Here is a 21,915-nt window from a genome sequence, read left to right on the forward strand (position 1 = left end):
GGAATTTACCTGTGCCCGGCATCGGAATATTTGAGTGCAACTACCGCATAGAACTTAGGTATAAGGCGAAATGTTACTTCCGTGTTTACTTTTTTGACAGAATGGTGAGATTTGTCTTGTGTTGTCTAATTTGTTTGGGTTTCTTACGGCAGTTCATATCTTTAGAGTGCATAAAAAGATTTGTTTATAAGTCCATATAAACAGCTGCTTCAGAGTCTTTAGACCTTTTCTGTTTTCAGACAAGTGCTATTTTGTGTTCAAATGAACTTTATTATGAAACTTTAAAATAGTAATAATAGGTATTGCAATGATTATGATAATTATGATGCTGTTTTTGTATAAAGGATTAAAAAAATACTAAAGTACTTTACATGGTAATCTCATACAATTACTAAAGGTAATTCTTCTATTTTGTAGTCTCGGATGTCACGTGGGTCCCTGTTGGACAAGAGACGACCCCTGCGTACCACCGCCCTAACTTCAGCTGCCTTGGATAAAGAAATTTGCTTCCTCCAAGACACTCCAAACCACTTTATTGAGTTTGATGTGAAGGTGACTAGTGTATTTTTCTGCCCTCATGGATACCAACATGGGAACCCTTTTACTTTTATAGAGTTTAAGTCTTAGGATAATCAAATATTTCTTTTGCATTGATTAAATCGTAAAATATGATTATGAATTCATACAAGCCTGTCATATGATATATGGCAGTTGAAACCTAATAAGAGTATTATGACTTCAATAAAGCACAATTCCTGGCATTTTATGAGATTAACAGAGAAATTTAAAATGATCAAATTCTTCCCTTTCTTTTTATAATGGAGTTAAAAGAACACAGTTTTTATACTTTCAAACATCATCTCAATTATTGTTTGTTTTATACGTGTAGTGGATAAACAATCCCATTTCATTTGTGGCAATTTCTTGTGTTATTTAATTTGCACTCATCGTCGCTGTCAATATAATGAACAGCATCATCATCATCATCATCATCATCATCATCATCATGAATTCAATTTTATGATCTTATGCTGCAATATATTTTGGCAGTGAATTGAAATAAATCATTATCTATTTAATTCTATTGAATTTGAAGTTGAGAGTGGTAGAGTGGTTTAGGTGTCCACCTTTACACCCAAAAGATTTCCGGTTTGTTCACCACAAGGGGATCTTTCTGATGGCCTCTCAAAATGGACACCAGTACTGGTTTCTACCAAGGAAACAGACTTACAGCTTATTAGCTTACAGCTGTTTTCAAGCTTAAATAATTTAGCATAAAATAAAACAATGTTATCAATTGATATATATTTTCCTTTGTTACAGTATCTTGGTGAAATACCTGGTGTACCAGGGGACACAGATACTACCAACAGAACAGAGGTGCTCAAAATCATTGACCGAGGAAAGGTATTACATTGACTGCTGACCAATCAGTCGGATCAGATTTTATATTCATGGTTGTAGGAATTTTATGGACTTTTAATACTCTGGGCCCAATTTTTTGTAAAAGTTTTGACCAAATTTTGAAAATAAGCTTAAGTCTCTTTTTTTTTATTTAGCCAAAGTACTTACTTACAATCTATTAAAAAATAGTTAAACATGATTATCATTCAAATAATTTTCTTTAAAAGTCCTTAAAACTCATTAAAATTAAAATAATGCATTAATCATACCAAAACAAAAATAGTGAGCTTAGCTTAACCCTTTTATAAGCGAGTGAAATTTGTTTGAGAAATAAGGCCCAGATGGTCCAGATTATAAGAACAACAAAATTTATTGCCCAAGTGCTATTAAGACCATGAAAAATCCCTACTTTTAATCTTGTCATTATTAAGAAGCACCCATTAAGGTATTCATCTTCTTCTGGTGGAAGTCCAACTTTTTAAGTTATTTACTTTTGGTGCAAGTTTGATTTTTAGATCTACAAGCCAAAGGCAAGAAGAGCTTTTTGGCGCTATGTCTGTCGTCCGTGCATCTGTAAACAATTGTTTGTGAACATGATACTTTCTTCAGTTTTGATTGTATATTAATCAAACTTGTACTGTAGTTAGTTAACCATGAGAGGCTTATTTCTATCTTAAACCAGCCAGATCCACCCATGCATGACTGGCTTATGGCCCTTGAAATGCTTCAGTATTTTCTAAGGGAGACAACTTTGTACAGAGTTGTGTATTATTGTAGTACTTGCCCTTTGTAAAACATTTTGGTTCACTGTTTACAATATCTTTGAAAGTGAGTTCAATTATATTCTATAACATTAATGGCAGTAGAGCATAGGCCCTCATGGGCCTCTTGTTTCAGTGTATAAATACACCTTAAACAATTGAAAACACAAAGACTAGTCTACTTTTATTTCTTGTATGTTTGCAGAAGCAGGGCTTGGTACCTTTGCAAGTTACACTCGACCAGGATGCCATTCTGTATCTGAGCACTGAGATCATACGGATCACAAGAAGGGATCCACCCGAGGTATGTAGTTTACATTTATGATACAATGAAAACTACAGGGACAAGCCCAGTAGTAAAAAAAATAACATTTTATCAGGCTGTAAAGATTTTGAACATTATAAATTTGACATAAAATGGTAGGAATCATGTTAAATCTAAGTATTTTTATGTTACAAAATTTAATGCCAAATACATATTTTTGTATGTCTTATTTGACAATTATTCAATTCTATGAAGGCAGAGGGGAGCCCCTGCTTGTCTCTATTAGGGCAGAAGGGTGCTACCAAAAAAAGACAGGGTGCACCATGCTTCTATTACTCTTTAGCTAAAGCACTGCGTCAGACCTCACATTCATATAAACAGCTTTAGATTAAATATGATTTCATTTACAGCTAATATGAAGAAAAGTATATGATAACTTATACTTAGTCACTATGGCAATAAGTGTGGTCTTGTGTTTTGGGGGAGGGGGACTGGAGTACCCGGAGAAAAACCCTCTTGTCCAGGTTTGTTGCCACTAACCAAACTCACATCTGCCCAGGCGGGGAATCAAACCCAATTCACCTTAGTGAGAATCGAGTGCGCTAACAAGACAACCCAGAATACCTTCATTAATAATATTGGGGTTTCTATTTTTGTTAAGTCTTGTTTATACTGAATAATATTAAAATGTGTTTGCAGGTAAAATTTGGTATGTTATTTCTATTCAATTTGGAAGGCCAAGTGAACATGCCTAACAAGTCTAACACAAGGCAGGGAAACCATACCATATTTTTTTTGGCCAGAGGCTACATCCATTTCAGAATTACTGTGCATCCATTGATCTCCCAAAATTAACTAATTATTTGAGTAAAAAATGTATTAATGCGACTGTTACCAGAGACGATGTATTTGTCACCCACAAGGGTCCTGCGAGTAAGTCACAGTTTAACATTTCGAGGGAAATCATGCTAAGATGAATGGTATCGTTTGCCACAACACTATAGAGCCATTTTATCAATGTCCATATCATACAATTTCAATTTTCAAATTAATATTTTTGAGCAATTCTAAACAACAAGCGTTGTTTTATGCAATTATGGTAAATGTTCATCTCTTATTTCAGGAAGACCTTCACCAGTTCCAACTACATGAGATAGCCCAGGTTTGCTACGTGGCAGAAGAGGGTCAACATATTCTAGCTGTCACCCATGGTAAACAATACCCCCTGTCAAAGATTTGGGCTTTTTGAGCAGGCTATTAAAGCCCTATGTCACAAGTTTAAGCTACTCAAGATTGGCAATGTTTGCAATAAGAACAATTTGGCCTGTTTTCACCCAAACATACTTTTTGCATTTAACATTACAATATAGTTTACTTACACTGCTGGTATGGAGAAAAATCACATCCAGATTGTTTTCAGGGACCCCAGACATTTTGAATATGACGGTGCTCCTGTGTGATAGTCAGGTAAAACCATTTGAATCATAGTTGTTAAGGTAAGCCATCCATCATAAGGATGCAAAGATGTGTTAGTGCATTTAAGATATTAACATCAAGATGATTTCTATGTTTAATTTTTAAACCCACAACCACTTGGGTAAGAGTCAGACACCTATACCAATAGCAGTGGTCGAAATTAACACAAGCCCGCAAGCCCTGCACTGGTTAAATGTCTTCCGGGCTTGCTCAAAATCTAAATTTTATATAGCAGGGCTTGTTCGAAAATTTGATGCCAAGCTATAGAATATGAATTCGGGCTTGTTCATCCAAAAGTCTAATTTCAATGATTGCAATAGTAGACCACTCTCATTGCTACTTTATTTGTTATTGGTATTGACAACCCAGCTCGCTTTCATAATGATGTAAGGAGGGCCCTCTAAGGGGCTTTTAAAAAGTCAGTTTTGTCTCTGCTTGATCCTGTCATCCTATTGAAGGCCCCCCCCCCACCCCCCAAAAAAAACTAGCTAAAACAGTGTCAGCCCTTCAGCTGCTCGGATAATCCCTGAATTTAATGGTCTAACTTAAAAATGGTAAAATATCATAATAGTGTAGTAGGTGTTAACTCCACTAACCCACTGTATTTCAATTTCATATAGGAATTAGCTGATGGCGTAACATCAATTTGGTCATACTGTTTCCACCTCGTGTATACAGAGGCTATGGTCGAGCTTATCGAGGAAACGATTGATATGGTCATACAGGAACAACCCAGGCCTTCAGGATCTGGTACGGGATTAGTTTTGTTTTCATATATGAGTGTTCTTTTAAAATGTTGATTAGTAAAAATGTTAGTATATTTACCCAAAAAGTTTAGCCAATCTGTTTATCCATGAAAAACCATTTAGGTTATGCATGGCAATAGTGTCAAAGGTGGTTGCGCACAAATCATAATATAGGCCACTACCAGAAAACTGCTTATTAAAAAGTATAATTAAATTAATTATTAATACGAAACTTGGTACACATGTTAAGCTGATCTGCTTTTTCTCTAAAATAATATCCTGGGACCGCCCATGATAGTTATATTGATGTTATCTTTGTTTCTCTTTCAGATTCAACTATCGATGATGTGTAAGTTATTGTCATACTCTTTGTTAAAGACTTGATTTTAAAATTAAGCCTATGCATGTGATTGTTGAAAAGGGTATCCCTTTATGTGTAGCTTAATATTATCACGCTCTTCCACCCAAACCCCCCCTCCCCCATTTGCCATTGGGCATTTGTCATGTGACTGTGACAGCTTTTGTTACTTGTAATATTAACTTTATAAAGGCTTCACCCATGTTATATATTATGTTATATACAATATCAAACTTTTTTATACCTTAAGAAGATGAAGGGACTTGGTCATGTTTTTTTGATCTGATACATTAAAGGGGTCAATATATTAACAAGCTTACAATAAAATGTCTTATGATCAAGAATTACAATGAAATATTTAGTAAGAGCCAGAAATCAAATTGAAATTTGACCTCATAAGAGTTTAAAAGTTCAAAAATATGTAACTGCATAACTACCGTAAACAGAAAAATAAGTTAAAAAGGCAATAATTTTATATCGATGGCCTCACGTCAAAATGCTGAAGCTGCATTTTTTCGGGTTTTAGAATTTTTACATCATTAAAATTATGAATCCGAATAAACAGTCAAATGAGAACCTTCAGAAAGACAAACTTCAGCATTTTGTAAACAAACTTGTGTGGTAATTTTAATTACCAAGAAAATACAAAAGAAACATTACTACTAAAAACTTGGACTTGTAGCTTCTGTGTTTTGCCGTGATGCCATCAATATGTGTGTTAAAATGATGACCCTTAGTATGCTTATCAAGGCTATGAAATGAAAAATAGTTTCTAGGATCAGTTTTTGTATTTTCAGAGTAAGCGTGAGTGAGAGTTCAACTCAGGCGTCTGAGAGAGCCAGCATTCTACGTGACTACATGTGGCATGTATGACAAGACCTTTATTTGCGAGAATTAGATAGAATATTATAAGATCAAATGTTTCAGTTAAATATTAAGTTAATATTTAGAAATTTAGCTGAATTTTTTATGTTAATTATATTAAATGTTTTCTCCCTGCTTCCCAATGTAATGTTGGGGCTGAATAGCAATCACGCACATTGTCAAGTCCGTCTGTCAGTCCTTCCTGGCTGCTTGTTTCTGGTCCATGAGTTAATATAGAAATTTAGTTGAATTTTTTCTTGTTAATTATATTAAATTTATATCTCCGCTACACAAAGTGAAGAAGGGGCTGTATAGCAATCAAAATCATTATACAGCCTGTCAGTCAGTCCTTCTTTCCGTTCGTCCTGCTTATTTCCAGTCCATATCTTTCTCATTCATGGTTAGATTTTAAGATCATTTGGCAGAATTGAACACCATAGCTTGAGAATGTGTCCCGCACAAGACCTGTGTTTCTACCTTCAAGGTCAAGGCAACCTTCTGAACTTAGTATGTTTTGCTATTTAAGCTTTATTGATAATTGTTTTTTACAACGATTGTGAAACAGGTTTTTATACGCCCGAAGGGTCGTATTATGTTATGGCCTCCATCGTCTGCCCGTCTGTCCGTTCGTTTGTCCGTCCGTTAGCAATTCCGTGTCCGGGCCATAACTTGGTAACTAATAAAGCGATTTTCAAATAACTTTATACAAATCATCTTTACATTAAAAGGATGTGTCACGCGCAATTTCCAGGTCCATACCTAAAGACTAGAGTCATTTTCAAATAACTTTATACAAAGCATCAGTACATTAAAAGGATGTGTCGCGCGCAATTTCCAGGTCCATACCTCAAACACTAGAATCACCGGGGGGGGGGGGGACGTTAGCAATTCCATGTCCAGGCCATAACTGGGTTACTACTAAAGCAATTTTCAAATAACTTTATACAAATCATCTCTACATTAAAAGGATTTGTCAAGCATGCTTTCCAGGTCCATACCCCAAAGGCTAATTTCACTAATGTTTATTAAAGACCTCAAGCCGAATCTTCTTCGGGCATATAATGCTCCGTTTCGCGGTGCTCTTGTTACAATATTTTATAAATCAATCTCGTTAGCACCCTGTTACGCAAGAGTGCGGTCTCGTGTAATGGGGGGTCACCAAGCTGGACAAGTGGGTTTTCTCAGGGTTCCGGTTTTCCCCACAACACAAGACCACACCTTCATGCAACATTGTGCCAATGAGCATAAGTTGATGTAACTTTCTTCACAATTTTTGTAAGATAAGTTTAATTAAAACTAAAAAAAAATATTACTATCAACATTACCTCATCAAATATTGACGACAATAAGGATTAAGTTATTAAATAAAAAAAATGTCAAAATGTCTTCTCTCTTTTTTCAGTTGAAGACAAAGTTGAAAGTGGAAGAATTGATTCAGTTCTCCCAGTTCTGGAAGACATGGAATTACTCGAGCAACAAATTGCAGGAATTCTGTGATAACCTTCTCACCCTGTTTGGACCAGAGAGGACATACTTATTATCACGTAAATTCAATTTTGTGTCTTATATTATAGATATTTTGAAACAGTTAAAAATACATTTTTTTCTAAGCCAATCTCAAACTCAGACAGAAGACTTTCATGAATGAGGATCCTTCTCCATTCTGCTAAACAAGTTTTTGTCTCAAAACAGCTATCAATGATGAGTCAAAAAACGTATTTTTATTTCAGGGTTATTCCCCTTCATCCCGGCTGAGGATACATGGAAGTTTGAGGCATTCTTGAAGAAACAGGACATTAACCTACCTGAACATGGGACTCTGAGTAGTCACCATGGTTACCCAGCATTTTATACGTAAGGGCAGAAGACTTGTGTATCACATGAAAATCCTGTCATAAAATAAAAAAGGCATATTATTTTGGTACAGGTAAAAACTAGGGATGGAAACCGGATATCAAATCGGTATCTGGATATTCGTATCAAGTTTTTGAATATTATCCGGATACTCGTATCAAATTGTTTTCATAATAAGTAAATTTCCTATTATATGTCACCAACCTTCTGTTATTTGACATAATTGTCCACTTAATTTATAAATCGTCATATGGCAATTTCACTTTTTCATTCATTCTTTCTCAGTCTTAATAATTTATAATGTTATAATCAAAGCTAAACAACTCATTTTACGTCATAAAACTCATGATGAATACCACATAAACACCTCGCGAATTTGATAGTCACTTCGGCCGAGGTGGTTGCTTGGTTACTGCCACGTGCTTTCGAGTTTGTTATTTATCAGCAGGTTTCATGTTAAATGACGCTTTGATTATTAGATAATCAATTGTAATTTTATTTCATTACATTGTTTTTTTCTTTATTTACATGCGTGTACTTTTTTTTCATCAATAAACAAAACATGTTTACATATCGTATGAAAAATAAAATACACTACACAAAATAAAACGTGAATGAATACTAAATAGAAAATAAATCATTTATATATTTGATAATTTAACACTGTACACACACTACTTTCAAGTCTGAAATGTTTGAATACTTCACAACAGTTTTCATTTGATGTCGCACTTAATCGAACGCATGTTCTTGTTCAGAAACAAGATAGCGTCCACCATGTTACTGTTGAGGCGATTTCTAAGTTTGCTCAGTACCAGACTGGCGGATGAGAACACTCGATCAGATGGAACAGAGGTAGCCGGTACGGTCAATTCATACGGATTAATGATCAATCCGTTTAATATCAACTAGTGCCAATTAGTGTCAATTAAGCACATCTGAGATCATAAAACAACACTTGTCATTGTAAACAAGGTCATAGAACTTCATAGGGTGCTGCACAAGGACACAATATCACGCCTTGTGCAAACACCCAATTAGCAGACGATTTGTGACACATACCCGCTTCGCGACAGACACTGTTGATCACCTGAAATATTTCATCTGAAAACAATTGCTATGTCTCTGCTAAGCTATTTCATTAAAATTTTAATCCTTAACGAATATTCGAATACCCATTTTGGTGTCCGAATACTTGCGTGATATCCGGATATCCGTATACTCGGATATTCGCTTCCATCCCTAGTAAAAACATATAAGCGATATTTTGGCGCTTTTTTAACTGGGGAGTTAATGGGTACATAGCTTTTAATTAAAAGAAACATGTATAAAGGTTAATATTTTTTAATCTTTACATAAATCATATTTTTTTTTTTTTGGTTTTAATCATTAAAGTCAAATGAATTAAAGTGATACTCATATTTAAAATCAATACATACACATGTATAACAAACGTAAATTTTGAGTGATAAACCTTTAACTACTTACTAAATAATGCATTTATTGAATATCTTAATTACTGATAACAAGATTGTTACTGTGTATTAATAGCTGAAAACACATAAATATTAAATGACTTGTCGGTCCTAAAAAAATTTACAGTGATCAACAATCATCTCAAATCCTAAAAATAAAGGATAAAAATATCCTGTTTTCTGCATCTTTCTTTCAAATTAAACTTCATATCCTTCATTATAAGAACCCTTGTTTTTGTTATGTATTCATCCTTTTGGGTAAAAAATTAAAACAACTGAATAAATTGTGGTACTGCTTATTTGGGAGTAAGAGAGCATTTTTAAACATGGTAATGCATTAAAATTAAAAAACAATAATTTAGCATTACTCTATATTGTTCATCTTTGAAGCCTTTAAAAGTAAATGGGCATAATTACACTATTCCCAACATTGTATTCACTTTCAAAGGTAAATACTTTTATTTTTCAGGCGATCAATTAGCGATGTGTCTATAAATAGTAACACTGCAACGAGCAATGGAGCCGATCTTAGTGCACGAGACTTGGACAGCGAACTTGATTCAATGGGCCGAACATTTGAAAGGATTGAACAAAGTGTCGGGGATACAGTGCTCTCATATCTACCCCAACCTGGCGCATATGATCGGCCTAGTCAAGATACATTGATATATGATAGGAATACAAAAGCGTAAAAAAATGTGTGCGAGTGGGGGGGGGGGGGAGATTTTGGTGCTTACATGTACTGAATGTTTTATTCAGTATATAACTTTATTCATAGCTTTGCTTTAAATATTTAAGGGTCTTACCAATGGATATGTATCTTGCATGATGAAGAAGAAACACTTTGTCTGGTGCCGTTTGTTGTCAGGATCACTGGCTGGGCTCTCAACCGCCAATATGGTTTCCTTTGCCCTGTATACCCAATATTCGGTCACCTTTTAACCCCGTTACTTATTATATCATGTATTGTCATCAAAACTTGTCATGTATTTTGACAAAGTGCTTAAAAGTCGGGGCACTAATTAAACAAAGGTGCATTTTAAGTGTATTTCATCATGTGATAAGCCTGTTATATATATTTTTTAATAAATTGTTGAAAGCCTATGTATTTCAAGTGGTTTTCTAATATCAATGTTTTTGAATAAAGTGTCACCAAGGCAACAACTACACCCAAAGTTTTTTCCGTGGAAAGCAGATATAACTTGCACATGTTTTCATTTTATGAATTTAAGTAGGTCAGTTTGTCTAAAATCAAGGTCAACAGTTTTATGTAAACTTTGTCCACACCTAAACTCATGAATGGCTGAGCATATGATCATTTATTGTTACTGGTAGGTTGCCCTTGACTAGTACATCACCCTTTATTGTATATTGGTTCTGAAGGCCAAAGGTCACACAGGATCATGAAACTCTACTGGTAGGTTTCTCTTGACCAGCACATCACCCTTATTGTTTATTGGGTCAGTAGGCCAAAGGTCACATAGGATCATGAATCACTACTGTTAGGTTTCTCTTGACCTGTATATCACCCTTATTGTTTATTGGGTCAGAAGGCCAAATGTCACATAGAATTATGATACTCTACGGATAGGTTTCCCTTGACCAGTACATCACTCTTATTGTTTATTGGGTCAGTAGGCCAAAGGTCACAAAGGATCATATATCATTCATGGTATGTTGCCCTTGACCAGTACAACACCCTTATTGTTTATTGGGTCAGTGGGCCAAAGGTCACATAGGATCATGAATCTCTACTGGTAGGTTTCTCTAGACCAATACATCACCCTTATTGTTTATACGGTCAGTAGGCCAAAGGTCACATAGGATCATGAATCTCTATTGTAGTATAACAAACAACATAAAATCTAAACAAGTGAATTTAATCATATAAAATACAAGGTGTAAAAATAGGTAAAGGAGGTAGGATGGTGAACATAATAAAATAAAACATTCTGAAGAAAGACAAATCAATTTAAGGACTCTGAAAAATGTACCATAAAGAATCATTGCATAAACATCGAGGAGGGAATGCCAACGCTGATCTGTTGTTGTGTTGCAGTCAAACAAGGGATATAAAACAACAATTATTTTAGACTGAGACCCTCATATACGTTTGTATACAGACTCCTGTAACATGTGTACCAAGTTTCATTTGATTAACTTGAATTTCTGTTTATGATTTATGGCCAAGTTTAATGTTTATTGCGTTACAACAATGGGCTGATTTTTCAGAACATTTCAAAGTAAACAACGTTTCAGCTGTACTCATTTATATTTATGTGAGCCCACATTATTATAATATTTCACGTTTTGAAAGTTAACAGCAATGTTGTTAATCTCGTTGTTAACTTTAACATCTCGTTGTTAACTTTAACAATGTCCAATAACAATCCGGTCAATGACTACACAAGTGTCACCAATGCTTTGACAATACCATGCCTTTTTTGGGTTTGAAAAACAGGCAAGTTAAAATGTTAAAAAAATATGAATTTGGTGATAAACGTAACATGCATTTCAGTAGAATTATGTTTGTAAAATTATTGCATAAATAAACAGAAGAAGTTTATATTACATGTACAGTGTATATGTCGCCTGTGAATTGTACAATAAGCTCAAACACAAAAGATGTCTTTACATTTTCCTGAGAAGAGTTTTTTGTACTATTTATAAGATCAGCAGCCTTATTAACAATAGAGGGCAATAACCATAAAACAAATATTTTCAAACAATGATCATGATAAATTGATCATAAACTACACAAAATGAACAATGAGGTGACTCATTGCTCAGAACACAATAGGATTGTTTGGATTACCTCCCTTTTCATGTCTTCCTGTACATTCTTTCATTGTACTTGCCATAAAGTCACGCTCGTTTAGATAATCAACGAGCTCATCACGTTTTCGACTCCGATAACCCTTCAAAACGGCATTGTGAGGGTTATCTCGGGAATCGGGATTTCTTGTCTTGTATTTAAACTCTCGTCGCGTGATAACCGGAATTACGACACCCTTTGGTAGTTTTACGAGATCATTGCCGGTGTTTTGGTCAATGAGATAGGGGAAGCGCTTACGAACATCTACGACATCTCGTAATGACTGTTCCCTAGCTTCTTCAAGATCTGTGATGATTCTGTGCGGGTAGGTCACACCTGAAATATAAATGGAGGTTTATTTTTAACATATTTAATCAAAATTATTTTTTTAAACATAGTTTGGTCATTTAATCTATGTTAAACAGTGTAAAGGTAACTGACACTCTGTTTTAGTTTTCAAATCTCAGAACAAACTATAACTGATTAATACCCCAGCATGCCCAAGTGTCAGAAATACTGCCTGGATAGAACAATTCAAGAAATCAAGCGGAACTTGTTTTGATGTTATTTTGTCATGCACAGTGTGATTTTTAAATAACCTTGCACAGATGTAAGGAACACAAATATGATGTGTTGCACGCAAGAAATACATCCCTATCCAAATGTCAAGGTCACACTTAAAACTAAATACTTCGGCTTCATGCATACACATAGAAAATAAGCCTCTATGACTATGTTGTTACTTTAGCCCATGTGGATGATAAAAATCACCTCGCGCAGAGGTTTGGCACATAAAGACAGCATGTTGCATACAAGACCAACTTTCCTACCTCAAAGGTCAAGTTCCCACTTAGGGGTTAATCATAATGGAATGCTTCATATGTATATACATTTACACCTCAACTTCCATTCCTTAAATGAACTGCTTTTCGGCAACTGCGTTCATCAATCGACGCAACATCTTCGGATATGTTCGGATCGCAATTCATATCATAACAATATAAAATGTACATGAAAACTATTGATCTTGTTATTGTTTGTTTTGTGTCAGCAGGTCACCGTAAAATATAAATCAACATTTTAAAAAGAGCTTAGTTATTATATTTTAAACGTTTTGTTGCCAAAGGTGTTTCAATTTTACGTTTAAAAGTGATTTCAAGTGGTTGATCTTTTCCCGCGTTATTGTGACGTCATTTGAAAAAAAATGTTTCCGGTAACAGATCGGGTCGTCCTATTTACAGAATAGGTGAAAAATAATTACTGAAAGGTAATCCGAAATGAAATGAAGTATTTTTTTAACGTTTCTTGAATAAAAAAATGAACCATTGGTGTAAATATAAGGAATGAATTGCGGGGTTGAAGTCATTATCGGGGATATGAACGCAATTGGGCTGGTCAAAGACCCCGATAATGACATCAACCCCGCAGTTCATTCCTTAAATATATATATATATATATACAGTTAAATTGGTCATGACGCAGCTGTAACTTGGTCATGCAGGAGGTAACATTAAAATCTTCTTCTTTTTTGCCTCGTAATAGCAGATATCATTAGCTTCGAGGTCAATGGGCTATCACTCAGACAATGTAAAATCAAGGGTTGTCTCATGTTCCTCTGATAGCTCTTGTTAAAAAAATTAATTTTTAATCAAGCATCTGTAATTACAAATGATTAGCTCTCATTAACTATTGCACTTCAATTTCAAGAATAACGAAATAAAACAAGCATGAATAACATACTCATTTTAAAACTGTTACAATCTGACACATTTAACCACAGTAGAACTGTGTTTAACACTGTGGTTAAATGTGTCAGATTGAATGCTGATTGTGTCAGGGGCTGGAGGCCTGAATCATATAGGAAATGTCCCATCTTGTAATTCTTAATAAGCAGGATATTAGGGTTTAAGCTAATCAGTCATGGAAGGGTGCTACCCCCTTTTCTTTTTTTGGTAGCAGTAAGTACCCTTCTGTCCTCATGGAGACCAGCATGCATACATGCCATATTTTCTGGAGACCATTCAGGGGGATTTGTTCAAAAGGCTGAAAATTCAGGGGGATTTTGGTTGTATTCAGGAAGATTTTTTTAGCAGGTCTAAGTTGGCGAAATTTTAAAGTATTTTTAGACGCAAGTATGAAAAAATGTATTCACATATAGTTTGCTTTGAAAACTCTAAACTTTTTCATTATACAGAATTATTTTATGTCATGATTTATCATATTTTTATGATACACTGTCATGTCATACTGTAATGCACTTGCAGAACAAAATATGTCATTGGAAAAATATGTTTTCGAGACAATTAAATTAAATTTACCTTTCTCCAAAGTCTTAGAAAAAATTGTGCTTAATTCTATTAGCTTTGATGACTTTCAGACAATAAGAGTATAGAATAAATATTATTAATTTCTTCCTTCCAAAAGAATAATATTTCTTTGCCTTTGATAATGACTACAAATTAATTGATCACTTGTTGTAAAAGTTTCCTTTTGGAGAGTTTCACTCACATACTGTGGTTTCACTTTGTCATTATTGCCTGATGTAAAATTTCAAAAAAAAAACAAGAGGCCCAAAAGGGCCTATGCTCTACTGGCATGGCTTTTGTGGTCATATCAATCCAGAGCATGTATGTATGGGTAAAAGGCAACAGACATATGGTTTATGTTTTGTGTTTGGCTTACCTGAAAACGTAGCACGTTCAACATCTGAGCCCAGAAAGTATTGTAAGCAGATTAGTTGCATGAACTATTTTAATATGTGCCAAGTAAAAGTCATCTGACAAAAAAAAAAAATGCTTTCAAAACTGTACTCATAGTAAAAATTTCTGTAGTTTTAAAAGTTAAAAAAAGTTGGTCAAAAGGTCAAAGTCAAGGGCATCCTAGGACAACATTGATCAATTTGAACAAACATTCACAATCAATTGTGCTGAGATGGATGCACGAACACACAAAAAGATTTTCAAACCTTTCCAGATTTATGTTTACCAAACCTGTGAACCCTGGGTGTGGCCAGTAATGACACCAGGTGCATAACTTAAACATTCACAACCAATTTTGTTAAGATGAATGGGCAAACTACAGAACTTAAAGCTAAAAAATGGCCTTTGGGCTTTCAACAAGAACAAGGCAGAGTAATTCACAAAATCAACTGCAGAAGCAAAAAGCAAATTGTCTCTCAAAATCCTAGACTTGCAAATTGTCTCCCTTAACTCTAGACTAGAATTAACATATACATGTAAACTTGGTTAAAAATAGAATTCACTCATGCAGACCTGGCTAAAAATAGAAAGCATTTCTTTAAAACTTTCATGGCCCATAATCTAGGCATTCATGGGCGGATCTTGCTGGTTTTCGAAAGGAACCAAGCTCTAATGGATATCTAGATACTGTACAAGTTTCATCGAGATAAAATCAAAACTGAAGACTGTATCATGTTCACAAGCAAATGTTTACAGACGAATAACCGCACGGATGCACATACTACGTACACATTACCATCGCATAAGCTCTTCTGGCCTTTGGCCAGTAGAGCTAAAAAAAAAAAAAAATTAATTAAATTCCGGGGGATTTTTATCTCCCGCCGGGAGACCGGGGGATGGATCGAAATTCCGGGGGATTTTTCCCCTCCTGCCTCAATAGAATAAAAGGCTAAAGATAATCAAATTCTTTTTTTTTATTTAAGCTTTAAACATGACTATAAATTCATATAAACTTGACAAATTGTCAAGCGGTAAAACCTAATATTACTTCAAATTAGCACAATTCTTCACAGCCCGACCCAAAGAGCCTTTTTTCTCCCTTATCACCCTATCTCTTTTCTGCAGCACCCTGCTCTTTTTAAAACCTGACTTTAACCTTAAAATATAAATTTAAATTGTTTGGATACATACCCATCTCAACACCAGCCCTCCTCAATATCGATGGTGGACACTTCCATGGCTTATGAACAAACTCTTCCGGCATGTTCGACAACTCTGGCACCCATTTTCTCACATAATCTCCCTTGGGGTCACAGGTCATTGCAGCGTCGACAGGGTGCATAACAAAATTCCATTGGTCGAGGCCACTCATACCTCCATTTTGCCACATCATTGCATTGATTGCGACATCAGCATCTAGCAAGGTGTCCTGAAAGGTGATTTTACTTTTTTAGAAAACAAATACATTACAGGCTAAACCTTTCACAGCCAAACAACAAGAGAACATTTTTATAGTATGGGTAAAAATAATTGTATTTTACGATTAAAATGCTTATTTTTTTATAATTGTATTTTCAGAGCATAAATATTACATTTATAAATAGTAAATCTCATACTTATTTACTCATCCCTCAGCTATTATCGAGACAATGGATTTAATGATAATGGTCATACGTTAAACTTTATCGAGACTATCGATTCATTATCAAGTCTATCAATTCAATGAAAATGATCATACCTTAAACATTATTGAGACAATCGATTAAATGATAATGATCATACCTTTAACATTATCACAATAATCGATTCAATGATAATGATCATACGTCCTGATCTTACCTTAAAAATTATATAGACAATCGATTCAATGTTATAATGATCATACCTGATCATACCTTAAACATTATTGAGACAAACGATTCAATGATAATGATCATACCTTAAACATTATTGAGACAATCGATTCAATAAACATGATCATACCTGAAACCAGAGGTATCCTTCCACCCAAGTAATGTGTAGGTATGAAATGAGGAAGCTGGCGACCACGTGTCTCATGTAGTTGTTCATCCAGCCTGTCAGCCATAGTTGTCTCATGGCAGCGTCAACTAGGGGATAGCCTGTGTAACCCTTCTGCCAGGCTTTGAGATGGGCCTTATTCCCACTCCATCTTTGGTGCTGAAAATAACAAGATTATCAGAGACTGATAGATTGAAAGAATAAACACATCAATCATGTCGCTATCTCAGCTGAGCTTCCTTGTTTGAAAGAATAAACACATCAATCATGTCGCTATCTCAGCTGAGCTTCCTTGTTTAAAAATAGTGCATAATGGTTTCCTAGTGTTACAGTGTAACAAAGCACGAAATGTTTTTCTAAAAATCTTGCAAGGTCATGTGATCGTTTCATACACTAAACTGTCAGTAAGCATTTCAGCAACTCGCTGTCATTTTCAGGAGATTTAACCTCTTTCAAAAGCTTCCATTAATCTGTAGGGTTCTGAGTCTACATTGTTTCCAGCAGTTCTCTGCTTCCTTGCAATGTCCTTTCTCTGGAAAGCCATGAAGTGTCTATATTTAGCATGTGAAAGTCACTTGATAAGGACACTGCTACTGTTTTTAAACTAACTAACTGGGATTTAAGTGGGAGGCAAACACAGTAAAGTTTGTTTTTGGAAAAAGTTTGTAAAAGGTGCAAAAACTTCAAAAGATGCATGTGTCGTAAGATTTGTGATATTTTAGTAAGTAGAATTCAATGAAATTTAAATTAATGCATTGTACAAAATGATATCATTTTTATGTAAGTTTTTGAAAAAAATCTTCCTTTTTTCTTGTAATTGTATCATCTGGTGTCATGTCCCTTTAAGGATTGGAAAGTTATCTACCTGGTACTGAGGTCTTGTCGGTGCATGTGGCAGATCTGGAAACACTGACAGCAGCCAGTAAGATAAGTCACGCCAGGCTAGTTTGCGGAGGAATTTTGGTGATTTTACGTGACGTCCCTCACTGAGAATGGTACGCGGGCTGATCTGACCAAAGTGCAGATACGGAGAGATACGGCATGTGTTGAGCTGGTCCCCTCTTGAGGACTCTTTCTCATACTTCTTTACCGCTGTAAGTACACATACATGTACTTCTTCATGTAGCTTCATCAAGACAAAGCAGGTAAATAACAAGAAAGAATTAATTATATTCGCAGGCTATTCTGCTCTGTTTACAGGTCAGGTGTAATAAATAATATTAATAAGGCTTTGTTTTGTTTTTATTTGGTAAAGGGTTACCCTTTTCAAAATCAGTTAGGGTAAGTAAGCTAATTAGGGTCAGGCAACCTGAAGGAAAATATTTAATTTTTTAGGCCTATATAAAGATATGATGACCGAAAGGCATTTTAAAGTTACAATTAAAAGTATCATGTAGTTAACAAGAACAATCAATAAAATAAACAGTATTTTATTCATCTTATACAAAAAAGGCTGAATTTTGAGAATGGTCAACAACAAGGGCTTTTTAACAACTGTATAGAATTATTTGACTAAATCTAAATACCAACCATCACTAAGGAAGAGTTGCAGGGCCTCCCATGCTCCATTCTCAGAAAAATCCCAGCTCTCCCGGATAACTCTCGCCCAGTCAATCTGAAAAATGGTAATTGTACATGTATATCGTATGTATATATCCAAAATAAGTTTTGTGCAATTGCTATGCTTTATATATATATCTGAAATGCAGTCTTGATGGTAAAAAATCACATCAATCATTACAATGATCTCATTTATCTTTATAGTTAATGAAGTCTTAGATGTGTTCTGACAACAAGTAGTCAAAAAAGCTATTTACCATGGAGCCATCTTTTCTTCTTGGCAGCTTTCCTAACTGGAGATCATTGAATTCATGTGACAAAGGTCTGGAACTTCCAGCTGGAAGGCAACCAGGGGGGTCCACTGGAAAACCCAGTGGTTCTGAAGATGACAGGCGGCACAATTCCATGAAATGTGTCACAGACCCCATACCTCTCATGCACAAGCATTCAGTTCTTATGGAACCAGGCTGATGTAAAAGGTATGAATGATATCTTTCACACTTCACACCTTTTCGGGTCAACTCCTTACAGATTTTATCATCTCTCTCTTTCAAGAAGGGCTCATAGACATCATTCATGATTATAGTCTTTGCACCTGTAGTTTTTACAATCTCTACCATGTCAGACAAATAATTTGAAGACCTTCTAAATATGATAGGGTTGTTGTATTTATCCTTCATATCTCTGTTTAAGGTGGGGAGTGCCATATGCAGCCAGTACTTAGTAGCACCTCCTGTAGCTAGAGCAGAAGTTGGTCCTTCTTCAGTGTCTGACCAGAGGAAAACTGGAATCACTGGAGCTCCAGTTTGCGAAACTGCTACAAGGGCAGGATTGTCATATACTCTCAAATCTCTTCGGAACCAGTAGATAACAGGAGGGTTTGATAACGGATGCTCGATCTTGTTCTTTTGTTTCTTTCTATTTCTTTTTTTCTTCTTCCCATCACCAGCAGATGGATCTTCTTGATGAAATTGATTTTCTGCTTCTTTATTATTCACCTCTGAAACTGTGACAGTTGCATTGCCAGTAGCTTTACTTGGCGGAACATGTTTCTTAATATTTGACACTATACCATTTGAGGGCACTGACCTATCAACTTTAGAACTAGCATTTGCAATGTCAGCATAAGATGGGCTGTTGTTTGCTGTTTCAAGAGAGAGTTTCAGAGCAAGTTCAAGGTCTAGCTCATAACCGGTCTCCTCAAAATCTTCAGGTTGGTCGCCATATCCATCCGAATACTGTGGCCCACATAATGCTTCAGAACTGTCATTCTCATAAAACCCATTCTCAACAGCACAGTCTAACTTGTCTGGAAGCCTGAAATTGTCATCTTGTGATTCAAAATACCCCATGTAAACGTTGAGCAGCTGGGAATATAAACGTGTGTTGACACTTTTCAGCCATGCGATGTGTCCAAGAAACGTCAATTTCAAAGCATCATACCCAACGAGCGATAACACCATGCAGAAACATTCGTCTGCTGATAGATCTCCATTCATGTAGTCATTTAAAATAGATTTTATTTCAGCTTCGCTGTCCATTTTCAATGTAATCGTTTCATAAAAGTTTATGTAACATTTTTGTTTACATGCTGTCAGTTCGGGGATCGTCTCAAAAGGTTTAATTGTTTTTAGTAAAAACGTCTCTTTGAAAAGGATCGAGTAAGTGCTCGTCCAAAATTTGAACTGTTATTTTTTGTATGAAGGTGCCTGTTTTTTAATCTTTATTTTTTTAGCAATTTAGAACTTAAATATTAGATTTTTACTTAAGTAACCTTTATTCAAGCATTTGCATACGTTAATGTGTGGTCCGTTATATTTTTCTTTCATCCATAAACGTAATATTTGTATTTCTTTGTATTACATCCCAAATCAAACGTGATGTATTTTGAACGAATAACCGACAGATCATGTTACAAAAAGTGGTATTTGTAATAGTACTACGTACCTGATACACATTTAGTCTTAAAGATTTTCATTTTATGTTCAATGATTGCAGCATTTATCGAAATCCGAACACGATGTGCGTCGAGTGTGCTCTGCGCTTTCACGGCGCTCACACTGCGTTGACGGTGTGTTGTTTTGCATTTCCTATAAAAGGATATCTCCATATTAACTTCTCAATTCTTCCATCTGCTCGCGAACAGTTGAGAACATGCCCGCAAAATGAGGTAGAAGGATCATTATCCGGGATCTGCTGGACCTGGATAAAGGCAAGAATTAGTCCCCGTCGCTTGTTGATGCACATAAGTCATGGTCATTGTGTTAATTTGCATATATCACTATATAATGTTGGGTTGATTCATTGTCATACACACTCCGATAGAGGCAGTAGACGTGCATTGGGAACGCACTGATCGCCATGGCGGCTCTGTACAGTCGTTGTAAGAGCACAGTTAGAAAAATAAAGCTCCTTAAATTGTTATCTGAACTCTGTTTTGCATGCTCAAAGTGCGCACCGTAGCTCGGCGTTCACTGCCGGGCGATGCCACTGCGATTCAACTGCGCGCGGATCGGTGTTCTGGATTTTTTCTTATACGCCGTGGGAATGCGACCCCAGTGTGACAAGGGTTTAAGCTTATTTATACGAACAGGGTCTTAGACATTTTATGTTTTTGAAGCATAGTGGACATACATAATGTAACCCTGGTTAGAGTTACCCTGGTTTTTTAACGTGCAACAGTGTATATCACTGTCACTCGCCCCTACCCCCCCCCCCCCATTTAACGTCCCTCTTGGAAGACGATTAGTATTTGTTAGCGGTGCGCAAGGAATCGAATCTGCCACCCATGGTTTGACAGTGTGTGTGTGTGTGTGCGTGCGTGCGTGCGTGCGTGCGTGCGTGCGTGCGTGCGCTTCACACGCCCTCCCCTCATTCAACACGCCTCTCGGAAGACGTTTAGTATTTTTTGGGTGGAGTGGCGGGAAATCGAACCTGCGACCCCTGGACACGGTGTTGGGTCAAAAAGGCCCAGTACCAGAAATGCCAGATCAGACAGGCCTGGTCCAGAAAGACTTGAAATAAAAGTAAACGCTTGTCTTGTGTCCGAGTGGGTTTGACTATGCTAGTATTAGCGGGGTGTGTATTTGTTACTTTTTGCAGCTTTGTTGTTTTACGGTTTGTTACGTCCGGGAATAGAAGTGTGATCAAAATGAATTTGATGAATTTATATCAAGTGTGTAATATATATTCACAGTTATGCTGTTAGATGTTCAGTAAGTTTATAAATGAGATTTTGATTAACTTTGTTTCTATTCATTTTTTTTTAATTTTGATTGCTCAAATGAAAAACCCTGTTGTTATTTGATATTGATTGGCAAACAAGTGCTGTTCTCGGGGACCATGGCCATGGGAAAAGGAGTTCTTTACCGAGAGTCTCAGAGGTTTCTTAGCGACACGCTGATGTCGCGGCCATTCCCGATAGTGAACGTTTCACCAAGAGGTCCACTAGACTGGGGGTCACGGACATTACGGACCATGGACATTACGGACCAGACATAACTGACCTGATTTAGGGACATAACGGACCATATTTAGGGACATTACGGACCATGGTATATAATTTTCTCAGTTTGTTTTAACTTTATAACATACAATATATGCGGACAATAATTTATAT

At 35.8% G+C, this 21,915-nt stretch overlaps 2 protein-coding genes across 2 annotated transcripts; one reads left to right on the forward strand and one right to left on the reverse strand.

Annotated features, from left to right (window-relative positions):
• The first annotated feature begins 4 nt into the window (after positions 1-4).
• Positions 5-10,307, forward strand: LOC128213544 (cerebral cavernous malformations protein 2 homolog). The gene is made up of 12 exons (XM_052919337.1): positions 5-104; positions 418-552; positions 1,324-1,407; positions 2,371-2,469; positions 3,554-3,641; positions 3,851-3,897; positions 4,527-4,656; positions 4,983-5,001; positions 5,808-5,877; positions 7,277-7,418; positions 7,605-7,728; positions 9,673-10,307. Exons 1-12 carry the CDS (start codon positions 102-104, stop codon positions 9,893-9,895), a joined length of 1,164 nt encoding a protein of 387 aa, XP_052775297.1. The 5' UTR covers positions 5-101; the 3' UTR covers positions 9,896-10,307.
• Positions 10,308-11,067: 760 nt separating this feature from the next.
• Positions 11,068-19,894, reverse strand: LOC128213543 (deoxyribodipyrimidine photo-lyase-like). Its single transcript, XM_052919336.1, has 6 exons — positions 18,554-19,894; positions 18,267-18,351; positions 17,602-17,828; positions 16,701-16,895; positions 15,909-16,146; positions 11,068-12,354 (listed from the first exon to the last, which is right to left on the reverse strand). Exons 1-6 carry the CDS (start codon positions 19,835-19,837, stop codon positions 11,990-11,992), a joined length of 2,394 nt encoding a protein of 797 aa, XP_052775296.1. The 5' UTR covers positions 19,838-19,894; the 3' UTR covers positions 11,068-11,989.
• Between the last annotated feature and the right edge of the window lie 2,021 nt (positions 19,895-21,915).

Source organism: Mya arenaria, chromosome 13 (genome assembly GCF_026914265.1).
Source record: "Mya arenaria isolate MELC-2E11 chromosome 13, ASM2691426v1".
Lineage (NCBI taxonomy): Eukaryota > Metazoa > Mollusca > Bivalvia > Myida > Myidae > Mya > Mya arenaria.